Source organism: Perognathus longimembris, chromosome 23 (assembly GCF_023159225.1).
Source record: "Perognathus longimembris pacificus isolate PPM17 chromosome 23, ASM2315922v1, whole genome shotgun sequence".
NCBI classification, from domain to species: Eukaryota; Metazoa; Chordata; class Mammalia; order Rodentia; family Heteromyidae; genus Perognathus; species Perognathus longimembris.
Genome location: NC_063183.1, coordinates 24,739,889 through 24,763,062, shown reverse-complemented (window position 1 = coordinate 24,763,062; position 23,174 = coordinate 24,739,889). Strand labels below are relative to the sequence as shown.

Here is a 23,174-nt window from a genome sequence, read left to right as displayed (position 1 = left end):
TAATAGGCTTAGATATGTCCAAGTTGCTGAAAAAGCTGAGTGTGTGGGGCTGGGGATATAGCCTAGTGGCAAGAGTGCCTGCCTCGGATACACGAGGCCCTAGGTTCGATTCCCCAGCATATACAGATTCCCACATATACAGAAAACGGCCAGAAGCGGCGCTGTGGCTCAAGTGGCAGAGTGCTAGCCTGGAGCGGGAAGAAGCCAGGGACAGTGCTCAGGCCCTGAGTCCAAGGCCCAGGACTGGCCAAAAAAAAAAAAAAAAAAAGCAGAGTGTGTGACCTCTTATATGTCACCCTGGGCCCTTCTTGCCCTCATTCCATACCCCACACACATACCATTTTTTTTAAAAAAAACAGTAGCCTAGGCCGGTCTTAATTAACCTCCTCCCTCAGCCTCCTGAGTACAAGACTGTAGGTTTGCACCACTATGCCCAGTTCAATCTATCCAATTTGTACTTTTTTGTTGTTGTTGTTGTTGTTGTCAGGCTTGAATTCTGGGCCTGGGCACTGTCCCTGAGCTTTTTCAATCAAGGCTAGTGCTCTACCACTTAAAGCCACAGCACCACTTCTGGTTTTCTGGTGGTTAAATGGAGATAAAGAGTTTCATGGGGGCCGGGAATATGGGAGGGTGGCAAGAGTGCTTGCCTCGTATACATGAAGCCCTAGGTTTGATTCCTCAGCACCACATATATAGAAAAGGCCAGAAGTGGCGCTGTGGCTCAAGTGGCAGAGTGCTAGCCTTGAGCAAAAAGAAGCCAGGGACAGTGCTCAGGCCCTGAGTGCAAGCCACAAAAAAAAAAAAAAAAAAAAAAAATTTCATAGACTTTCCTGCTTAGGCTGACTTTGAATCACAACCCTCAGATTAGCCTCTTGAGTAACTAGAATTACAAGTGTGAGCCACTAGGCAGGCTCCACGCATACTCTTAAACAAGGAGGATAAAATAAGCAAGCCAAAAGGGGGGGGGGAGACTATTTGAATGCAACAGGAATCCTATAGTTTATATTATATACACATATGTATGTATTTATTTAGTTCGGCTATACAGTGAGAACCTGAATCAAAGAACTAAAAATGAGGTCCAAACATGGTGGCTCGTGCATATAATAATCTCAGCTACAAGTAGTGGTAACTGGGAAGATCAAGACCCAACAGGGCAAAAATTTGCAACACTCCATATCAAACAAACAAAAATCTATGCATTGTGTGGCACGTGACTATTAGCTCAGTTACACAGGTGGCTTATGGAACATGATCATGGGATAGGCCAGCCAAGGAAAAAACAAGACACCCCATCTGAGAAAAAACTAAAGCAAAAAGAGTCAAAAATGTGGCTCAAGTGGTAGAGTGCCTGGCTAGCAAATATAAGACTCTGAGTTCACACCTCAGTGCTACCAAAACCCCAACAATATTTTGTTTTAAATAAGGGAGATATTCTACCTATTGCTGGAGTGTAGCTCAATGGTTGTGCTTATCTAGCCTAAGGACCTTGGTTTAATTCTCCCACAAGGAAACCCACAAGGAAAAGGAAAAAGAAAAAAGAAGTTATTGTTATGAAAAAAATAATGCTTTACTCTAAGCCATAGTGGCCAGGAAAACATCAGACACAGTAGGTTTTTTTCAGGAAACAATTTTGAGTTTCAGGGCTAGGAATGTGGCTTAGTGGTAGAGTGCTTGCCTAGCATGCATGAAGCCCTGGGTTCTATTCCTTAGTATCATATAAAAACAAAAAATAAAATAAAAAAAAAAGCTTTGAGTTTCACTGAAATGTATCCCAAAATTGAGAGCTAGAATTAGAAAACATAATACAAACAAGTGGTTAAGTGTTATATCCGTGTGTTACCTTTACATGGGTCTTACCAGTTTCTGGCTGGCAGAACGCATACTGGCTGCTCAAGGAGGAGCCCATGTTAAAGTCGTCAGAATTGTGTGCCTCCTCAACAATCAGAACCTCTTGACTTTCAATTTCTTCTAACTTAGGTGGCTCAAGGGTAACAATATCGGAGTCATCACTGGCAGTTCCAAAATAGACATTGTGTTCAGATGACTTTGTTTCCTCTACCTAAGAAGTCACAAATTTACAGAGAATAAATCCAATCATTATTTGAGTCTTATATTTTCTGTATAATTCAAAATATATAATGGTCCCTAGGTATTATGACACTATGAGGTGAAAATAAAATAAACTTCTTTTGTTTTCTTTCTCCTTTTCAGTACTGGGGATTGGATTCACAGCCATGTGCATGTGGACTAGGGCTTGACCACTGTCAACTCCTAAAGACATCATGTCTACCCAGTAAAGGAACACACAGTAGCAGGCACGTGATGTAAAGCAGGGATGTGAAATTCCTATCATGGCATGCAACCACACGTAAAACAAAGTAGAAAGAATTCATGCGGAAAAAAAAAATTAGAAAAAGGAAAATATCACATAATAGTTCATATTGCTTAACTGTTGAAATGACACTATTTTGGATATGCAAGGTGGAATAAAATTATTAAAATAATTTTTAAAAAGAGGGCAGGGAATGTGGCTTAGTGGTAGAGTGTTTGACTAGCACTCATGAAACCATGGATAGAGTGCCAGCTTTGAGCAAAAGCAACTCAGGGACAGGCCAAGGCCCTGAGTTTAAGCTGACAGGACTGGCCATACATACATACATACATACATACATACATACATACATACATACATACATATTAGATCCTTAACAGAGTATTAACACATGATTTTTCTAAATTAGAAGACAGGGCTCAGGATGGAGCTCAGTGGCCAAGGCTATGGCTTGGTCCCCAAAACAGCTTAACTTTAAAATTAAAACTGACCTGTTTTTCTATTAAATATGCTTACAATTCACAACTGGAATTGAGACTTCAATTAGTATTCTCTATGGATACTGTTTATCATATATTCAGAGTAAAATACATATTTACCTCGATTGCTGGAGTGGTTTCTTCCAAAACTGGAAAAGCAGTTTCTCCCAGTAACAGTGTGCCATCTTGGCTTTGGCTGCTTCCTGATAAAACACAAAGATAAACAGAATTATATCTCTTTTTTCCTATTAATAACTTTCTTCAAACTTCATTTCCAAAGGCGATATAATACAATAGCCTACATAAAACAGGGTAGACAAAAATCTATTTCCAATATGTTCAAATGGATTTATTGCACTAGTGATTATAAGCAACTCTTACTATTGCTAAAAAGTTGTAATTAACAAATTAAGAGACAATTTGAGATATTGAACTATACTCATTTAGAATCTATTGAGTACTCAAATGAAAGTTAATCTGACTAAATAAAAGCTCTACCTTGTAATAACAACATTACTTAACCCAAGATGTTCCTAAGAACTAAGAACATCTATTTTTAGATACCAGGGAGCACATTTCCTGCTTAAAAGTTCATTCATCATTCCTCAAGAACCAAAGACACTCACTGCAGAGAAAAAAAGCTTGCTTACAGATTACCTATACCTTACATGCATGTCATTTAACTTTGCTGTACTGCTTGTACTGTATACATTCTAAACAAATGAGTCTTTTCTTTCCCTCTGGTACTGGTAGTTGTACTTGTACTTAGGACCTCATGCTCTTGCTCAGCTCCAGCTTCAGCTTCCTCTGTCCCACAGAGCGGAAACGCGCTGGGGCTCTATCACTTGAGCCTTGCCTCCGCTTCTGGCTTATAGCTAGTTAGAGACTCTTGGAAGCTGGAAGTAGGCTCACAGCCTAGCCCATGGGAGTCTGAGACAGTAGAATCATGAATTTGAGGCTAGCCTAACAACATAAGGAAATCCTGTCTCAAAAAGGGGGGGGGGGACCCTTATACTCATTTGTCCAGTGTATGCAATCTCTTGATTTTTGGTCCTGATGCATCTACTTTATTCTCTGAAGTTAAAATATAGTTACTTTATACTTTAATTCAATTATTTTTAAGGTTTAGGAATATGAAGATTATGAGGTAACTACTAGTGAGTTGTATTTCTCTACATAAATGTGAGCTTCAAATCCCACAGGAAACGTACACAACCATAGAAAAATACAATAAAATACCATATTCTAAGGCAAATACTCTATACATGATCACTAAACAGTTTAATCTCCTTATTATCCATAACAATAATGGCAAGCAAATTCCATTTAACACCAAGTGTCAAATTCACCTTAATCCATGTAACAATGATTAGTCACAGGTTACCTCTTTAGTGTCAAAGAATAACAAATAACACATCCAAATAACAAGCCCTTAGAGCAGAGAAGGAACTGGGCCTTGTCCCACTTCCCTAAATCTACACTTCAGTTCTACCTAATCTGCACTTATGTTTTAGTTCTTCATGACCTGATCACTGTATCATTAACCAGAAAGGCTGACCACACAAAGATACCAAAACTCGCAATGTCACACAGGCATAGGAAGGTTTCAACAAGTTAGAATTTAACCACTCACCTCCCTGCTCTATCTGCAGTACTTGTACTTCTTCTTGCTCTAGAGATGAACATTCTGGGATAAGCTCACAGCTGTCACTGCCTGAGACAGAATTCATCATCTCTACATCAGACCCCTAGAGAAAAAGTGATCATCATTCAGTTAGTCATATATATTATCCCAAAGCTGGATGTGATTGAACAGAAATGCTTCCAAATTCAGAAGTCCCAGCTGGGTGCCAAAGGTTCATGCCTATAATCCAGGTTCAAAGCCAGTCTGAGCAGACAGATCCAAGAGACTTTTATCTCCAATTAACCAGCAAAAAGCTGGAATTGAACATATGGCTCAAGTGGTAGAGCACAGGCCAGGCCTAGAGTAAAAAAAGTGAAGCGGAGAGGCTCTGAGTTTAAGTCCCAGTAAAGGCACATAAATAGTTCTTGTTTATCTGCCATAAGAAATAGTTTGTTTATTTGCATGTGGTCTTTGAATCAGTTGCAATTTTTAACTTTTTTATACTCCACACCATCTTGCAAAGTGCATTATCAAATATGGTTCTACAAACTAAACAGCTCATGCCTGTAATCCTAGCTACTGAGGAAGCATGGTTTCCATGATCTGAGGATCATGATTTCAAGTCAGCCTAGGCAGTAAACGCCATGAGATTCTTATCTCCAATTAACCACCCAAAAATCCGAAGTAGAGCTGTGGCTCAAGTGGTAGAGCACTAGCTTTGAGCAAAAAAGCTCAGAGATGGTGCCTAAACCCTGAGCCTGGGAAAGCCCCCATGCCTATGCGCATATTAGAGGCATGAGCCACAACCCTGGCTTCCCTTCATTTTCTATACTGAATATACTATCAATGTGAGAAAATAAACCAATGCTTATTATGTTCTAATTATGTTTATTCATTGTATCATAAAGTTTGTTTGGTAATAGCTCTAGCCCTAAGGTCTGAGCACATTGTCGTAACACAACATAAACAGATGTTCTCCATTTTACTTTCTAATAGTCTGGTTCAATTTTCTAGCTCTATACTCAGCCAAATTACTTAACTTTTCTAACATTTAGTCTTCACAACTATAAAACAAGAACAAAGGAGGGTGGGAATATGGCCTAGTGGTAGAGTGCTTGCCTCGTATACATGAGGCCCTGGGTTCGATTCCTCAGCACCACATATACAGAAAATGGCCAGAAGTGGCGCTATGGCTCAAGTGGCAGAGTGCTAGCCTTGAGCAAAAAGAAGCCAGGGACAGGGACAGTGCTCAGGCCCTGAGTTCACGGCCTAGGACTGGCCAAAAAAAACAAGAACAAGTTGGGCACCAGTGGTTTAGGCCTGTAATCCTAGCAGTTGGAGGCTAGAGTAGGCAGAAAGTTAGCTAGGCTCCATCTCCAAAATAAGCACCAGAAAGTCAAGACTACAGAAATAGCTCATAGACATGCTTAATGAGCACAAGGTCCTGAGTTCAAACCTAACTGCTGCCAAGAAGGAGAGAATTAGTGCAGAGCATGGTGGTACAAACCTATAATCCCAGCATCCATGAGGCTAAGGGTCCCAAATACAAGGTCTATGTAGTGAGATTGTTCTTCCCTAACTCTACCTCTAAGAGAGTATGAAAATAATCCATACTACAGTCCCCCTTCCTTTTTTTTCCCCCCTTGGGGGGGATGGGGGGGTGCTGGTTCTGGGGATTGAATACACCATGGCCTCAAACACACCAGGACCTGACATATTCTACTTTTTTTCCACTAAAAGCTGTCACTCTACCTCCACTTCTGGCTTTTTGGTGGCTAACTGGAGTCTCATGAACTTTTCTGCTAGTGTGTGGGAGCCACTAGCACCCAGCTCACATAGAATATAGGCCAAGGAAAGGCCTATCAAGACTCAATAAATGGCTGCCTAACGTCTCAAAGCTAAGGAAAACTATGTACAATAATGTAGAAGATACCAATGAACCCGTGAAGAGTTTCCAGCAGTCAGATTTAACGTTGAAGGGAAATTGTCTAAGCTACACTGGTACATTTACTTTAAATGCAGAAAAATATGGGCCTTCAAAGAACAGTTTGTATCACTGCTAACACTGAGATTACAAACTGCCTCATAAGAAGCAGAAATAACTTACCTCATGATTGATGACCGTCCAGCCACAAGATGAATCACTGTCACTGGAATTTTCAGACATTTTTCAGGTCTACAAATATAAGAACATATTGACTTGTGGCACCACCTCCCCGCCTTTTTTTCTCTTTTTTGCCAGTCCTGGGGCTTGAACTTGGGGGTCTGGGCTCTGTCCCTGAGCTTCTTTTGCTAAAGGCTAGCACTCTACCACTTGAGCCACAGTGACACTTCTGGCTTTTTGTTTATGTGAGGCTGAGGACTTTAACCCAGGGCTTCATGAATGCTAGGCAAGCACTCTACTACTAGGCCACATTCCCAGCCCTGTGGCACCCTTTTTTTAAACATTCTATAGGTAGCTCTCTATTCCACGTGACACCAAGTATGCAAAGGTGGCTTACTGACCTTCAGGTGAAACTGAGACAACCCACCCATACATAGATTTACCAAACAACATTTGAGTGCATACTAACAGACCAAATATAACCCATTCTCTGGTGTCAAAGCAATCCTCCTGAGCTACAATACTATGGACAATTAAATTGTTGAAATAAAGGAAATGCAGGTGGGCACCAGTGGCTCATCCTAACTACTCAAAAGCTAAGATCTGAGGATCAAGGTCTGAAACCAGTACAGGCAGGAAAAAAGTCCCTGAGACTCTCTTATCTCCAATAAACTAACAAAGAAGCCATAGGGGAGCTGTGGCTCAAGTGGTCAAGTGCCAGCCAAGCAAAAAGCTTAGGGACAGAGCCCAAGCCCTGACTTCAAGCCCCAGGATCAGCACAAAAAAAGAGAAAGAGAAAGAGGCGAGAAAAGGAGAGAGAGGGATGAGGGAACAAGCAAGCCAGCCAGCCAGCAAGCAACAAAGCAATCAAGCCAGCAAGAGAGCAAGAGAGCAAGCAGGTTGAAAGAAAATGTAGAATACGATGGTGCAGAGTAGAAGGGGCAGGAGAACCCAAGAGAACCCAATTTCCCGAGACACAGGTCGATGAGCTGCTGAAGAGATAACCAGCAGCAACGGCCTACAGAACTGCCTGGGCATCAGTGCAAGTTCTAGACTGGCCTGGGCTGGCTACAGTGACCCCCTACCCCACAATGAAGTAAACCATAACAAATTTGTAAAAATAAAAACACAATACTTTTGCCTTATTAAAGGTAACTGGAACCAATTACCTGATAAGATGGTACCCCTCATAATTCCTGAGTAACTACATTTTACTATGTATGGAGAAGGTCGTTTCCATTTCCATATCTTCTAGAATTACACACGATGGAGAAGAATGTGGGGCACTATTATCCCATAATTCTGAAATTCCGAAGAAAAGCAACCAATAGCCTATAAGCAAAGGCCCCCACATGCTCTGTGCCCATAGAGCCAGGTGAGAGAAGACGGCTATCAAGAGTATATCCATATGCTTTTCCAAGGTTCTGCACCTTTCATCACACCAATTATGAAAACGCCATCACTTTATTTGAGAAAGGAGCTGGAACTAATGAAATTTTTTTCAAGCCACCAGTACCCAGCTTAAATCTTTTTTTGTATGTGCCTGTAAGTAGCATATTCAGCTTTTAAAGAATATTCCCAAACACACATGCAAAGAAATTAAGTTTCCTGCTAGACATCAGTGGCTCATGCCTGTAATCCTAGTTACTCAGGAGGTTAAGATGTGAGGATCATGGTTGAAAAAATCAGCCTGGACAGTAAAGTCTGTGCGACTCTTATCTCCAACAAAACACTAAAGAGCCAGAAGGGAAGTTAGTAGGGCTCAAGGGGTAAAGTGGTAGCCTTGCATGAAAAAGCTCAAAGACACTCACTAGGAACTATGATGAAAATGAACGATACAAATTGTGGATGGGAATGGGAGGTGAAAACTGGGAGCTATTGGACACCAAAAAGGAATGTGCTCTTTACCTGACTTATAACCACAATACAAAAAAAAAAATTTAAGTTCAAAGACAGTGCCTAGGCCCTAAATCCAAGCCCCAAGACCAGGATACCCCTCCCCCCCCCACACAAAATTCAATTTTAATTACAGTAAATGATAAATCCAAACATCTTCAGGATGATCTGTTGTTCTAAGGTAAGTTAGAGAAGTACAATGTTAACTAAAACCAGGTATGGTGCAGTGGTACATGTCTATAATCTCAGCACCTAGGAGGCTGGTGGAGATGGGAAAGTTTGAGGCCAGCCTAAGCTAAATAAATGAGTTCCAGGACAGCTTGGCCTACACAGCAAGACCCTATCTCAAAAAAGATACACATAGGGGCTGGGGATATGGCCTAGTGGCAAGAGTGCTTGCCTCCTACACATGAAGCCCTGGGTTCAATTCCCCAGCACCACATATATAGAAAACGGCCAGAAGTGGCGCTGTGGCTCAAGTGGCAGAGTGCTAGCCTTGAGCAAAAAGAAGCCAGGGACAGTGCTCAGGCCCTGAGTCCAAGCCCCAGAACTGGCAAGAAAAAAAAATTTAGTTGATAATCTAGGATTACTCTATAAAGGTAATTACTACCCAAAACACATTTTATTCATTTGTTTGCTGTTAGGTTTACTAAAATAGGTAGCCGGTAAAGGAGAACGCCATGCGGTATTCAGGCAGGAGAGCAGTTTATTACCGACCTCCTGGCTGGTGGCTGACATGATGCATGGCAGGCGAGAAAGGGGGACGCCCCAACAGGCCCTGACTTATCTAGGGCAGGGGCAGGGGGTGTGGCCAAGTGGATTAGGATGTGACCTCAGGGAAGGAGAAGGTAACTGCCTCCCCAGGTACAGTGGTTACCCAGGTAATTGGGTGGAGACTTAAGGGGGGGGGGGGGCATCTCCGTGGAACACTCTGGGGCAGACCTCACATTTGCCTTTTACTTTAATTTACCCACATTCACTCTAAGTGCTTAAATTACTTATAAATTTCTAAGACTATCTAACATGAGTGTTCTAGGTAAGCTTAACCTGAAACTTGCCACATACTTAGATGCTCCAATGGCCAGGCTTAACCTCCTCAGAACGAGGCATCAAAATCACTAAGACTCTCTCCTGAGGACTTGATTTCCTATTTAATGGTCTGTTCATGAGATAAACTAAAATCTCATTTTAGAACCTAAAAAAAAAAAAAGGCACTTCCTGTCAGACTAATGATCTCTCTAACACTTTTCAACATGAGATTTAAACAAAAATTAAAGGCCTAACCAGAGAAATATATTACAGTTTCAGAGCCTTTGTTGCAGCAGAGTGCAAAGTCACAGTCAGGAGAAAAGCCAGGTTTTCTTCAACAGAGAAAATACTACATCAAGCTCTACCAAGAGATCAAATGAAGAGGGCTTCATTTCTGACTTTTTTCTAAGCTTTTCCATCAAAATGTATGTAGCCCATCTAGCCATCACACTTCAAATGTGTAAATATTCTTTATGTAAATGTCACTTATGCAGTCCAAAAATACTTTTAGTAGGTAGGTCAGTCTTCCACTTACAAAATGATCTCATTTGCATATATGACTTCATCTTCACAAATATCCCAGGAAGGCAACTAGCTATTATTTATAACTTACAAATGTAAACAAAGGCACTCAAAGAAACTACTAACTAGGTATCATTAAATCTTCTGATTCCCATATTCCAGGCTGTTAATTTCATCGTGGTGGTGCTATTAGCAAGAAGTAAGGTTTTAGAATGATAGTGAAAAATAGTGGCTTACGAGGATAAAGAAAAATTCCTTTTGTGGCCTCCTATGATGAAAGAAAGAAATCTCTAACTATTGTTACTTATCTTCCAATACTTTCTCAGAAAAACCCATAAGTTCTTTTAAAAAGTTCTTCACACACTAAAGCCTTTTTTTAAAAAAAATCCCTAAATGTATTAGTTATATGCAATTCTGTACACATATGGCTAACTTTCATCTTATATTCTAACTGGAAGATTTGGCCAAGTTTACCCAAAAGAGGCTTCTGAAGCCATCACACGTTTTTGACCCTTTCAAGCTAGTCAAAACTGCACAAGCACCAGAGTTCTTGAAAAATAGTTGTCACAACTCGGCTACTTCCTTACCTTACCCACACAAACAGACAATTCTGCCTGCAGTGGTTCTGTATTGTTAGATGAGTCTGCATTTCCTCTTTCAAAATACTGAGGGCTTACCAGCCTTGCCAGTGCTTCCCTTGTTCAACATTTTTAGAAACTACTACTTTAACAATGAAGGTAGGAGAAATATAGGGGATAAGAGTGAAATTTGTAGATGGTAATTCCAAAGTAGAGAATCTAAAATAAGAATACTACTGCATGAAAAACATCTGGATAACAAGCTTCAGAATACATATTTTGTTACAACTAAATGGACACATGGGATTGGGGTAAATCTCAATTTTTTCAAGGTTGATAATAGTAAGGTGTAACTATTCTTATGAAATAATGTCCTTTAAGAAAAATCAAGGGCTAAGTAACCAATATGCAACCTATGTATCCACATTCAATAAGAGGATAAAAATTTAAAACCAAGGGGCTGGGGATATGGCCTAGTGGCAAGAGTGCTTGCCTTGTATACATGAGGCCCTGGGTTCGATTCCCAAGCACCACATATACAGAAAACGGTCAGAAGTGGCGCTGTGGCTCAAGTGGTAGAGTGCTAGCCTTGAGCAAAAGGAAGCCAGGGACAGTGCTCAGGCCCTGAGTCCAAGGCCCAAGACTGGCAAAAACAAAACAAAACAAAAAATTTAAAACCAAGTGGTCCAGAATATCACACATGTAAAGTACAGTACTCAAATGACTCAATGTTAAAAAGTTTAAAACACATAGTTATAATAATAGCATCTGGTAAGGGCAACATGGCTCTCACCTGTAATCCTAGCTATTTAGGAAAATGAGATGTGATGATCTTGGTTTGAATCCAGCCTGAGCAGGAAAGTCCATGAGACTCTTAACTCCAATTAACCATCAAAAAGCCCTAGGTGAAGTTGCGGGTCAAGTGGTAGTGTTAGCCTTTAGCACAAAAGGCTAAGGAACAGCACTTACACCCTAAAAATTGTGCTACGTAATGCTAAAGCACAAACAGGCACTAAAAAAAAAGCAGAAATAGAACCACCTGCTCTATGGTTTACAAAACTGGTTCTAGGTTTTATGGGGTTCTACACTCAGGGATTGAACCCAGGGCCCCAATGCTAGGTGCATACTCCCTTTCATTTTAAGGGCTAAATTTGCCCACGCAGAGCCCTAAGGGAGAGATCCTCCAGCCTCAGGTTCCGGAGTTATCTAGGACTTCAGGCACACAGCTCCTTTTAACTGGAATATCACCTTGTGTAAATGGGTTAAAACTTACACAACAATAAAATACATTCAATCCTCTCCACCCAGGTTTTGGAATTCAGGAAGGAGTTAACTATTCACATACACTACTAGCGGTAAATATTCCCGAGGGGGGGAGCAGAGAGGGGAGGGGAGGACTAGCAAGATTCTAACCCCCTGCAAGGATGCGGGTAAGAGTGGCCTTGAAAGCTCACCTTCAGTGACCGGACAAATCACCTCTAAAACTGGCAGTGCTTAAATAAGTACCAATTCTAAGTACATATATATATATATTGAATTTTCTAAATAAAGCTAAAGCAGGGGAAGCACAAATCTCACCACCCAAGGCGCGCTCTTAATTGGCTGGATGGCGAGGAACTGGCGCTCCCCGCGGGAAAGGGTCGGGATAAACTGGAAGATAAACTTGGCACGCGCGCCGGCGCCCGTGCGGGACCGCGGCCACCGGGGCTGGTCCCATTCGGCAAGCCCAGCGCTCAAGGGTATAAGGAAGGGGATTTGGTCATTACCGGACCGGCGTTACCGTGACCCGTTTAAGCTTTTTCTATTCCAGGCACGGCGGGGCTCCCGCGTATCCCCGCGCGCGGGGGGCTGCGGTGAGCGCACGACACATCTCACCATATGGCCTCCACCCGTCCCCCGCGGAGGAGCGCGCAGAGCCCGCCCGGGGGGGGGGCGGGGGAGGAGGTCTTCGCGGGGTCCCCGGGCTCCTCAGCTCCCCGACCCCGCGCACAGCCCGCGGCTGCAGGCGGGGGAGGTGGGGGGGGTGGGGAGACCGTGGGAGACGCGCCGGGCGGGTGACGCCGCTGCCCCCGCGGGTTGGCCCGGGGCGCTGGAGCCGCACGGTCGGCGCGCGCTGGGAGTCGAGCGCCCGCCGGGGCCGCCCCCGCCTCGGAGACCGACCTCCCCGGCGTCCGCTCCGACGGAGTCCACGACAGCGGGCCCCGAACCCTCTTCCTCACGGCCGAAACTCGCCCATGACTTTACCTGGCCGGGCAGCGCCACAACCACCAGACGGAGCCGGGCTGTCACGACGCCGGCGGTCACGACTCCAGGTGCCAGTGACGCCTCTCATAAAAACAACAACCTGCTCGCTCGCAGGCGTCCGCAGCCGGGAAGCGGCGGCTGGCGGGGCGTCGCGGGGCATGCCGGGATTTGTAGTTCCGCTTGCGCCTCCGGCCTTGAAGGTTGCGCAGGAAAAGAACTACCAATCCCGAAGAGCAGCGCAGCGCACCACGGCCGGAAATTGGACCTGACGAACGCGGATCTTCAGACCATCCGGGCCCCTGGGCTGGCGGCCGGTTGCTATGGAGACGGGTTGCAAACCACTACAAAGGATTCGCGGTTTCCACCCGCGGAGTAGACCCAGCGCTTTATCGGATATTGATCGAGCCCTCTCTCTGATTGCTTTAAATTGGTTGCAGGTAAAAGGGCTCACGGCCCTCGCCGGATTTATCAGCCATTGCAGGGAAAGGCTGCGTTTGTGAAAGAAATTGAAACCCAGAGGAAGAATGACTGACCTGCACTGGGTGGGTTTGGGCACGGGGATTAAGGGTTTTGAGAATTCTTGGATAAAATTTGGGTGTTCTTTGATAAAATTTGAGGCACCACCCACTTGCAAGTGTAAATGCACTAGCTTTAAGCGGTTGCTGCAAAGGTCTGGGTGCGGGAGCGGGGAGGGGGCGCCCGGTTTTTCCGCCGCAAAGATCCTAGTGATGGCTTTATAAACAATTCAAAGGTTCCTGACTTCTGTTTTATTTGCTTATTTGCAGTGCTGGGGATTGAGCCCTAGGCCTTGTGCATGTTAGATTACGTGAGCACTTTTTACCACTGAGCTTACATACATGCCCAGCCCTGTACTGTAATTTTCATGATTTAACATTGTACCTTGTCCAAAAGAAGTGGTGAAGAAAAAGAAAAATACATATTACGCTTATACTCAGTAGAAGCAATGGAAAGTTAAGGCTTAATTCTGTCCCCCTGTGTAAGAGAGTATTTCAAATCTTGGGTTTCAGGGACTCAATGTATCTTTACAATTAGACCTGGGTTTGGGAACAATTGTAACATCAAGTGACACAACACCAACCTGAAAAAAGTTATCTTTATTTTCATAATTACAGCATATGTAATGAATTTTTTTCCAGTCCTGGGGCTTGAACTCAGGGCCTGAGCACTGTCCCCTTTTGCTCAAGGCTAGTGCTAGCACTCAACCACTAAGCCACAGGGCCACTTCCAGCTTTTTCTGTTTATGTGGTACTGAGGAATCAAACCCAGGGATTCATATATGCTAGGTAAGCACTCTACCACTAAGCCACATTCCCAGTCCTGGATTTTTTTTTAATCCAAAGGCTTATTTTCATTTATCTTGTTTGTTTCTTTGTTTGTTTAAATAAGTGTGATGTTACCCAGGAATTCAAAACCTTAAGCCAAAGTGGTACAAACGTGTTGAGGCAGGTAAATTACAAGTTTGAGACTTCATATCAAAATTAAAACCTTAGGGACTGGGAATATGGCCTAGTAGTAAAGTGCTCGTCTCGTATACATGCAGCCCTGGGTTCGATTCCCCAGCACCACATATATAGAAAAGTCCGAAAGTGGAGCTGTGGCTCAGGTGGCAGAGTGCTAGCCTTGAGCAAAAAGAGGCCAGGGACAGTGCTCAGGCCCTGAGTTCAAGCCCCAGGACTGGCAAAAAAAACAAAACCAAACAAAATTAAAACTTTAAAGGGGGGGGGTGGGCTTCATCACACACCCACGGTGTGTCATTGTGAGGATGGGAGGGCTATGGCCTGGAGCCTCATCCAAAGGAATTCAGGAATGCACATGACTTAGAAAGGAAGAAGAGGAGGGAACCTTGGGGAGAGAGACTTAGTCTATTTTCTCTGGCTGGCACTGAGCACTGAACTCTACCTCTAGGCACAGGTTCCTGTACTTCTTTAAACAAACTACTTTTCTGCAAGTTAAACCTCAAGGTAAAAAAAAGAAAAAAAAACTCGAGGTAATTTGCTTGCTTTGTGTTCATGGCTGCCATAAAGTAAGGCATTGAACCTTCTGACTTTATCTGAAGGTCACTAGATGTTCTGAGTGTGGTAAACCTACCAAAAGATTCTATAGCTTCTAGCATCTGTATCATTTAAGTGCTGCTTCTTCTTAAAACTTAGAACACTGTGCTTGGAGAGAAAGTAACTTTGCCAAGGACAGCCCTAAAAGTGGGGGACAGTTAGACCTTCTGAGAAAGTTCTTTATGGTCTTCAATAAAATAAGGCACTGAAGCTGGCACTGAAGGCTCAGACCTGTAATCCTAGCTACCCAGAAGAGTAAGAACTGAGGAATCATGGCTCAAAAGTCAGCCTGGGCAGGAAAGTGTATATGACTCTTATCTCCAATTAACAACCAAAAAGCTAGACATAGAGCTGTGACTCGAGTGGTAGAGCTCCATCCATGAGTAAAAAAACTAAGGGACAATGCCAATGCCCTGAATTCAAGCCCCAGCACTGACACAAAATAAATAAAGGCAGACATTCAAAATATTAAGACTCACCGCAGAGGCAGGCAGGTTACAGTAGAGGTGCCTGATGTAATTTTCTAACATTCTTAGCTTTGAGGGTGGTAAATTGTACTGTCACAAAAATGTTAGATCTGATGAGAATGATAGTAAATGGCTACTGAAAGGGACTGAAGAGAGGTCAAGATCTTTCTCCTAAGAATCTGTTGTATTCCATCTATATACAGTCATCCACATTCTACTCGTTTGTAGATGTGGCTGCTTTAGAAAACTTTACTTCTCATACAATAGCAGACTATACATACTACAAATTTGTGTCAATTTGTTTGCAAAATGGGTAAGTTTATAAACTTTATAAAAATCTCTGGAGTATACAGAAGAAATCTAATAGCCATAGGAGAAATCTAATAGGGAGGCATAATAATAGTGCATGTCTGTAATCCCAGCACTGAGTTTGGTGTAGGAGGATCGGCGTTCAAGGCCAACCTGAGACACCAGGGCAAGACCCTGTCACAAAAAAAGTTTGTAAGGGAAAACTTTCCTGTACAATATTAATAGTTGACTGACAAGGAGATTGAATATGGTTTACAGTGCTTTAAATCAAAGGCTGGCCTCTAGTAACTGGTTGGTTTTGTTTGTTTGTTGGGGGAAGGTCAGGGGAAGGACATTATTTTATCTCAGGTTCATTTCAACTTACAGTGTTATGGATTTCTAGCTCCCTTGTCCCATCTCAGAATAGTGGGACCAATCACAAAACCTAGCACCTACTGATCCAGGAAAGGAGAATAGGATTCTTAGGAAATAAGAATGAACGGGGCTTGGAATATGGCCTAGTGGTAGAGTGCTTGCCTCGTGTACATGAAGCCCTGGGTTTGATTCCCCAGCACCACATATATAGAAAAAGCCAGAAGTGGTGCTGTGGCTCAAGTGGTAGAGTGCTGGTCTTGAGCAAAAAGAAGCCAGGGACAGTGTTCAGGCCCTGAGTTCAAGCCCCAGGACGAGAGAGAGAGAGAGAGAGAGAGAGAGAGAGAGAGAGAGAGAGAGAGAGAGAGAGAGAGAGAAAGAAAGACTGGATATAAAAGCAGAGAAATGTCCAAGGTTTCTTGGAAACAAGCAGGATTTTCTGGAAATCTGAGCACCTCTCCTTCTACTTGATGTTTCCATGGGTGTTTACAGCAATTGTCACCCCTCTGCTGCATCGGGTGGTAGATGGGGTAACAAGGGAGGCAGAGCAGGTCTGGCCACCCCCTCTGGCTTCTAACCAGTCTTAGTAGCCCTCCTGAACACCAGTCCTCACTGGTCACCAGTCCTCACCTAGGTCACTCAGGCAACAGCAGAACCTTTCTGTGAATAAGAACTGTAACCAGTCTCAAGTCCATTTAAAACAAATAGACATAAAGTGATTCTTTATTTACTGTTTTTCGTGATAGGGTCTCTTTCCATAACCCAGGTTGGCCTTGAATTCATTATCCCCCTGCCTCAGCTTCTCATGCTGGGATAACAGGGATATGCCACTACACCCAGCTCTATTTCATTATTTGTATTTGTTTTATACTTGCAAGGGAAATAGGAGCTTCTAAAGGATTGTTCAGTCTTTCAGAAAAAAAAATTAAGCAGTAAATAGTTTCAAAGTGAAGTGAATTTAAAAATCAATTTTCAATAACACAACTCTAAAGAACTCCTTTAATAATTTTATTCTGATTAAACCATGGGTTAGGTGGAGGAGGGTGGGTTTTTTTTTTCTTTAGTGCTGGTCTTGGGGCTAGAACTCAAGCCAAGTCCTCAAGCTTCTTTTGTGCTCAAGGCGGACTTTACCACTGGAGCTCTGCTTCTTGGTGTTTTGGTAGTTTAGTGGTGATGTGTGCAAGGACTTCCCTTGAGATCTCAGCCTCCTGAATAGCTAAGATTACAGGCCTAAGCCACTGCCACCCAATGGATAGTAAGGTTTTTTGTTTTTTTTTTAAGGGATTACTGGGATTTGAACTCAGGGGCCCATGTTGTCACTAGACTGTTCTGCCTGGGCTAGCTTCAAACTGAGATCCTCACATCCAGCCACTAGAGTAGCTAGGATTATAGATGTGAGCCACTGGTGCCAGATTATTTTATTCTGATTTTAAATGTGATTATATTAAGCAGGGTAGAGTGGCTCAAGCCTTTAATCATAGCTGTAATGTAAGGATCACACCAGCCCAAGCAGGAACATCCTTGAATTTTGGAGTTTTCTTTTTTTTTTTTGCCAGTCCTGGGGCTTGAACTCAGGACCTGAGCACTGTCCCTGGCTTCTCTTTTGCTCAAGGCTAGCACTCTACCACTTGAGCCAGTAAGTAGAGCTGTGGTTCAAGTGGTAGAGGGCTAGCTTTGAGTAAAACAAAAAAAAGGTAAAGGACAGCACCCAGCCCCAAGATTATAACAAAACAAAACCAAAAAACGTAGGGTACAACTCAAGGAGTAGAGCACCTGCCCAGCATGCTTGGGGCCTAGGTTGACTTTACTAGTACTGCAAAAATCAGTCAGTGGCTACCCCCCAAGCTGGGCATGGTGGCCACTCATGCCTGTAACCCTAACACTTTGGAGGCAGAAACAGAAAAGGATCTGTGAGTTCTAGGCTAGCCTGGACCACACAAAAGACTCCCTGAAGAGAGCAGGACAGTTGAACTCTTATTTCTTTCTTTTTTTTTTTTTTTTTTTTTTTTTTTTGGCCAGTCCTGGGCCTTGGACTCAGGGCCTGAGCACTGTCCCTGGCTTCTTCCCGCTCAAGGCTAGCACTCTGCGACTTGAGCCACAGCGCCACTTCTGGCTTTTTCTGTGTATGTGGTGCTGAGGAATGGAACCCAGGGCTTCCTGCATGCTAGCTAGGCAAGCACTCTACCGCTAAGCCACATTCCCAGGCTGAGGCTGACTTTTATGCATCTGTCTTTTTAGGATAAGAAAAGTGCTTCCGTTTCCAGTTCAGACATGGAGATGAAGTGCGAGCCGCTGCCTGCCTGTGTGAACCCTGGCAACCCGGTGTTCTCCTGTATGCTGGACCCGAAGACAATCTGCACCAGGACCTCCCTCTCCCACCCCCAGATGATTATGTACAAGACCAACTCTGGCCACTACGGCGAGTTTTTACCGAAGCCACAGTTTTTTCCCTGCAATTACACTCCGAGAGAGGACAAATTTTCCAACCATATCAGAGCAACTGGGATATATCAAAATAACGGTCTAAATACTGCCCCTGATAGAACCAGAACCCTTGATTGTCCTAATTTTCAACGTACTCTGTGAAAATAGATTCTCGTGACAATTTAAGAAATAGATTGGTGAAAATCAATTTTCAATCTAGGGCTAGTCCCTAAACTTAGAATAGAAAAAGATTTTGAAAACAAAAAGATTTGAATAAATTTTATTAAGTAAATCGGTGTTGTATTGTTTTCTGAAACAAGGTTTAGCTGTGTACCCCAGGATTGGCCTTTCTACCCCTGACTCTCCAGCCTCAGCCTCCTGAGGGCTGGGATTGAAGGGTTGTGCAATGGTTTTTGCTATTTTATTTTTAAGGTAGGACACTGTATAGCAAGCTCTGTGTGTAGCTGGGGCTGGCCTTGAACTTGCAGTCCTCCCTCCTCAGCTTCCAGAGTCTGGGAGCTAACAGGTAAGCTGCCACACCCTACTTCCCAATAAATAATGAGACCACATTTTGAGAGCCAACCTATAATAAATATATAGAGAAAATGGAGCCAAACACAACTACTAGGAAATATTTCTTTAATATGGACTGCAAATGATACAAGTGCATAATATCAAAGACCAACTAGGCCAAACAGAATAGTTACCCCTAGGAGTAAAAAACTAGCTGTGATCTATAAGAAGGCCTAAAAGAAGCATTAGAGCGTGAGCTGGAAAATATTACATTTTCTACCTATGAGTGCCATGAAATAAAACAACCTCTTGGAGTATGCTTCCCTAAAATAGAAATAAATGTAATTTTCCCAGAAACCTATTTCAAAGAAGTTTGAATATGTGGGTTTTTTTGTTGTTGTTTTTAGGAAATATTGAAAGCACATGAGGGAAAACAGGTAGAGGAGATAAGGGAAGAAATTCAGCAAACAACTGTGGCAAAGCTAACAGAGGACTATCTAGAGTGAGCAATCTTTAACTTAAGACTCTAGCCTTGTAATCCCAGCATGTGAGAGGTTGAGGGAGGGTGGATAACAACAAACCCCAGGCCAGCCTAGAGCCTGTGGGAACTTCATACCTAAACTAAAAACAACCATAAAAACCTTCAAGATCCACCCCAGAGGCCATAGTCAAACCCGACCCCTTAAGAAGCAACTCCTGTTATTAAAGGACAGTCTTTTTTTTTTTTTTGCCAGTCCTGGGGCTTGAACTCAGGGCCTGAGCACTGTCCCTGGCTTCTTTTTGCTCAAGGCTAGCATTCTACCTCTTGAGCCACAGCGCCACTTGTGGCTTTTTCTGTTTATGTGGCGTTGGGGAGACGAACCCAGGGCTTTGTGTGTACGAGGCAAGCACTGTACTGCTAGGCCATATTCCCAGCCCCAGGACAGTCTTTTTTGATCCTGTCTTTTCATCCGTACCTAGGTAGCTATGCTCAGTGTAGATCATTCATGCTTTCCTTCATCAAAGTGTCCTTATAAAATGCTCTTGGCATTTTAGGTCCTCACTGCTTATTTCCAATTGTGGACTAGCTTGGCCCCATACTTGCTAGCATTTGTAATACCTCAATAAATCCTTCCACAGTAGCCTGGCTTCTAAAGAGCTTAACAGTATCATAGGTTTTAAATTATTGTACACTTACTATGGTGTAAAAGCAGTATACAAGCACTTTGTTTATAAATGTTTAAAAAATCAAAAGCCAGGTGCTGGTGACTCACGCCTGTAATCCTAGCTACTCTGGAGGCTGAGATCTGAGGATAGTGCTTCAAAGCCAGTCATAAACTGGGGGGGGGGGGGGGGGGGGGGGCTGCTGGGAAGGTGGCTTAGTGGCAAGAGTGCTTGCCCAGCCTGCATGAAGCCCTGGGTTCAATTCCTCAGTACCAGATTGTAGGGTTCACCAGAAAGGAAACCTGCCACATGGCAGAAAGGAGTTTATTGGGGGGAAAGCAAACTGCCAGCCTACACAAGATGGAGGCGTGGGGAGACAGAGAGGAAGGAAGAAGGGAAAGAAAAGAGCAAGAGTAAGAGAGAAAAGGAAAGAGAGCAGGGGCTGTGTTAAGCCGGATTATATAGGGAAAGGTGGGCGGTATGGGGAAGTGAATTGGATGTGACCTCAGAGAAGGAGGTAACTGCCTCCAGGTATGCCAGTTACCTAGGTGACTCAGGCACTAGGCACAGACTTAAACAGGTGGGGGTCATCTGCACGGAGCCCTCCCAGGGGTGGACCTTACACACATAAACAGAAAAAGCCAGAAGTGCCTCTGTGGCTCAAGTGGTACAGTGCTAGCGTTAAGTAAAAGAAGCTCAGGGACAGTGCCCAAGCCCTGAGTTCAAGCCCCAGGACTAGCAAAAAGTAAAAATAAAAAGAACTAACTGGGCTTTATCTTTTATTGTCAACATGTAAAAGGGACTTATAACAAGGAGCTTTATAAGGCTTGCAAAAGAAGGAAATTATGTCAACAACATAGGAAGAAGGTTGTTTGGTTAATGCCATGAAATTCCTTTTTGTTTTTCAAACTAATTCTCCTATCTATAGCTGCTTGTAAGAAAAACTGAAATGTCACATAACCTGTAAGCAGTCCCACCTAGTTTTTTTTTTTAAGTATAAGTTACAGCCACTTAAAGGTGTGTGTGTGTGTGTGTGTGTGTGTGTGTGTGTGTGTGTGTGTGTATCTTGCTATGTAGCCAAAGCAGCCTCACACTCAAGATTGTGCTGCCTCAGCCTCCCTGGGGCTGAGGTTACAGGTGGGCACCACCACAGCCGGTACCAGCATCAAGATGGTCATTTTGGTTGAGTCTCTCTGTGCACTAAGCAGGAGTGTCCCACTTTTGCTTTGCTTCTCTCTACTTCATCCTGTTTTGCTAAATAAATCTTAGTAGAAAAAAACATTTAACACTTAATTTCAGCTTTTTTTTTGTTTATTTGTGGTGCTGGGTTTCCTTCAAACCTATGACAGCTCCAAGTTCCCCAAGTACTTTACTACACAACTTCATCTCCACACCCTTAATTGCTTTTATTTTTGGCTTTTAGTCAGGAAACTCTTCGTCTATAAAGATAGAATGTGTGTTCCAAGCAGAAGAGGTTGGTTTTATAAACAGAAAAGAGAGAGGGAGAGAGCAGGCAGACAGCCTAGGATGCAGCTGAGTGGGAGAGTTCCGGCCTGGCTTCCCTAAGGCCCTGGGGCTATCCCCAGAGCCACAAAAAAACAAGCAAAAGAAACTACATGGGTCTTTTCAAAGTTACTTTCATTTGGCTGGGGATATGGCCTAGTGGCAAGAGTGCTTGCCTCGTATACATGAAAGCCCTAGGTTCAATTCCCCAGTACCACATACATAGAAAATGGCCAGAAGTGGCGCTGTGGCTCAAGTGGCAAAGTGCTAGCCTTGAGCAAAAAGAAGCCAGGGACATTGCTCAGGCCCTGAGTTCAAGGCCCAGGACTGGCAAAAAAAAAAAAAAATCAAAGTTACTTTCATTTTAAAGCAGAAGGAAGAAAGGAGGTTTTATTTTGTGTGTGTGTGTGTGTGTGTGTGTGTGTGTGTGTGTGTGTGTGTGTGTTGGTCCTGGGGCTCAAACTCAGAGCCTGACTACTGTCCTTGAACTTTTTTTGCTCAAGACTAGTGCTCTACCGCTTGAGCCACAGCTCCACCTCCAGCGTTTTGGTAATTGGAGATGAGAGACTGAAGGACTTTGAACAGCCATCTCCAGATCTCAGCCTCCACAATAGCTAGGCCTACAGGTGTGAGCCACCAGCGCTTGCTTGGCCTTAGAGTTGATTTTTAATCTCTTTTCTATTGGAATTATCACAAGACCAGATACATTGATTTGGGTTTGAGGTGTTTGAACTTTATCCTAAGTGCTCCATTTGGGTTTTTCGTGTCCTCTCTAATGGGGCAGAGACCACAACAATGGCCTCTTGTGGTTTTGATGTAACGCAAGCAGGCACTCTGTTTCCTTCAGTCTCGTGAGCATGGCTAACGTGGACTTGATCCTCAGAGGTGGATCTCGGCTCCTGATGGGTCTCCCCACATTCCAAGAGGAAGCTATGCAAGTGAGGCCTCTAATTCCAGCACCTGGATGGCCAAGGCAGGAGAACCATGAGTTCCAATATTTCGTTTTTTCAAAAAGGAAGTTATGGCTGGGAATATGGCCTAGTGGCAAGAGTGCTTGACTCTTATACATGAAGTCCTGGGTTCGATTCCCCAGCACCACATATATAAAAAACAGCCAGAAGTGGTGCTGTGGCTCACGTGGCAGAGTGCTAGCCTTGAGCAAGAAGAAACCAGGGACAGTGCTCAGGCCCTGAGTCCAAGGCCCAGGACTGGCAAAAACAAAACAAAAAAAAAAGGAAGTTAGGCTGTGGTGTGTAGTGCTTACATAATAACAGTGAGACAGCACCCATGCTTGCTGCCTAATCCAACCAATACACAATATGTACGCAATGGTGCCTTTGTTCCTCTCAGTCTATAAAATCAACATTGGCTCAGCTCAAGGGAACGTTGTGTTTTGCGAAGTTAAGCTGCTGCTAAATCTAACGTCACAATGCCCATCAAGGTCTGTAAGGTAACTTTGTTGGAGTTTTATTGGCTATTTTGAGACAGAGTCTCACTACACCGCCCTGTCTGGCCTTGAAGTGGCAATCCTCCTATCCTCTGCCTCCCTTGTGTTGAGATTACTGGCCTGTACCACCACAC

At 43.5% G+C, this 23,174-nt stretch overlaps 2 protein-coding genes across 5 annotated transcripts in view; one reads left to right on the top strand and one right to left on the bottom strand.

Annotated features, from left to right (window-relative positions):
- Positions 1–12,945, bottom strand: part of Ccpg1 (cell cycle progression 1) — a 44,013-nt gene extending 31,068 nt beyond the window's left edge. For all 3 annotated transcript variants that reach the window (XM_048333300.1, XM_048333299.1, XM_048333301.1), the window contains exons 1-5: positions 12,812–12,945; positions 6,546–6,614; positions 4,448–4,562; positions 2,935–3,017; positions 1,861–2,062 (exon numbers count right to left, since the gene is read on the bottom strand). In XM_048333300.1, the coding sequence (XP_048189257.1) occupies positions 1,861–2,062; positions 2,935–3,017; positions 4,448–4,562; positions 6,546–6,605 (460 nt within the window). In that variant the 5' untranslated portion in view covers positions 6,606–6,614; positions 12,812–12,945. The remainder of the gene's footprint in view (positions 1–1,860; positions 2,063–2,934; positions 3,018–4,447; positions 4,563–6,545; positions 6,615–12,811) is intronic.
- Positions 12,946–13,032: 87 nt separating this feature from the next.
- Pierce2 (piercer of microtubule wall 2) lies at positions 13,033–18,846 on the top strand. 2 transcript variants are annotated; one of them, XM_048333304.1, is made up of 2 exons: positions 13,033–13,248; positions 18,249–18,846. In XM_048333304.1, exons 1-2 carry the CDS (start codon positions 13,132–13,134, stop codon positions 18,594–18,596), a joined length of 465 nt encoding a protein of 154 aa, XP_048189261.1. In that variant the 5' UTR covers positions 13,033–13,131; the 3' UTR covers positions 18,597–18,846. The 2 variants fall into 2 exon arrangements, with proteins under 2 accessions (XP_048189261.1, XP_048189262.1); XM_048333305.1 differs by having other exon boundaries at positions 13,115–13,353; positions 18,249–18,840.
- Positions 18,847–23,174: the final 4,328 nt, after the last annotated feature.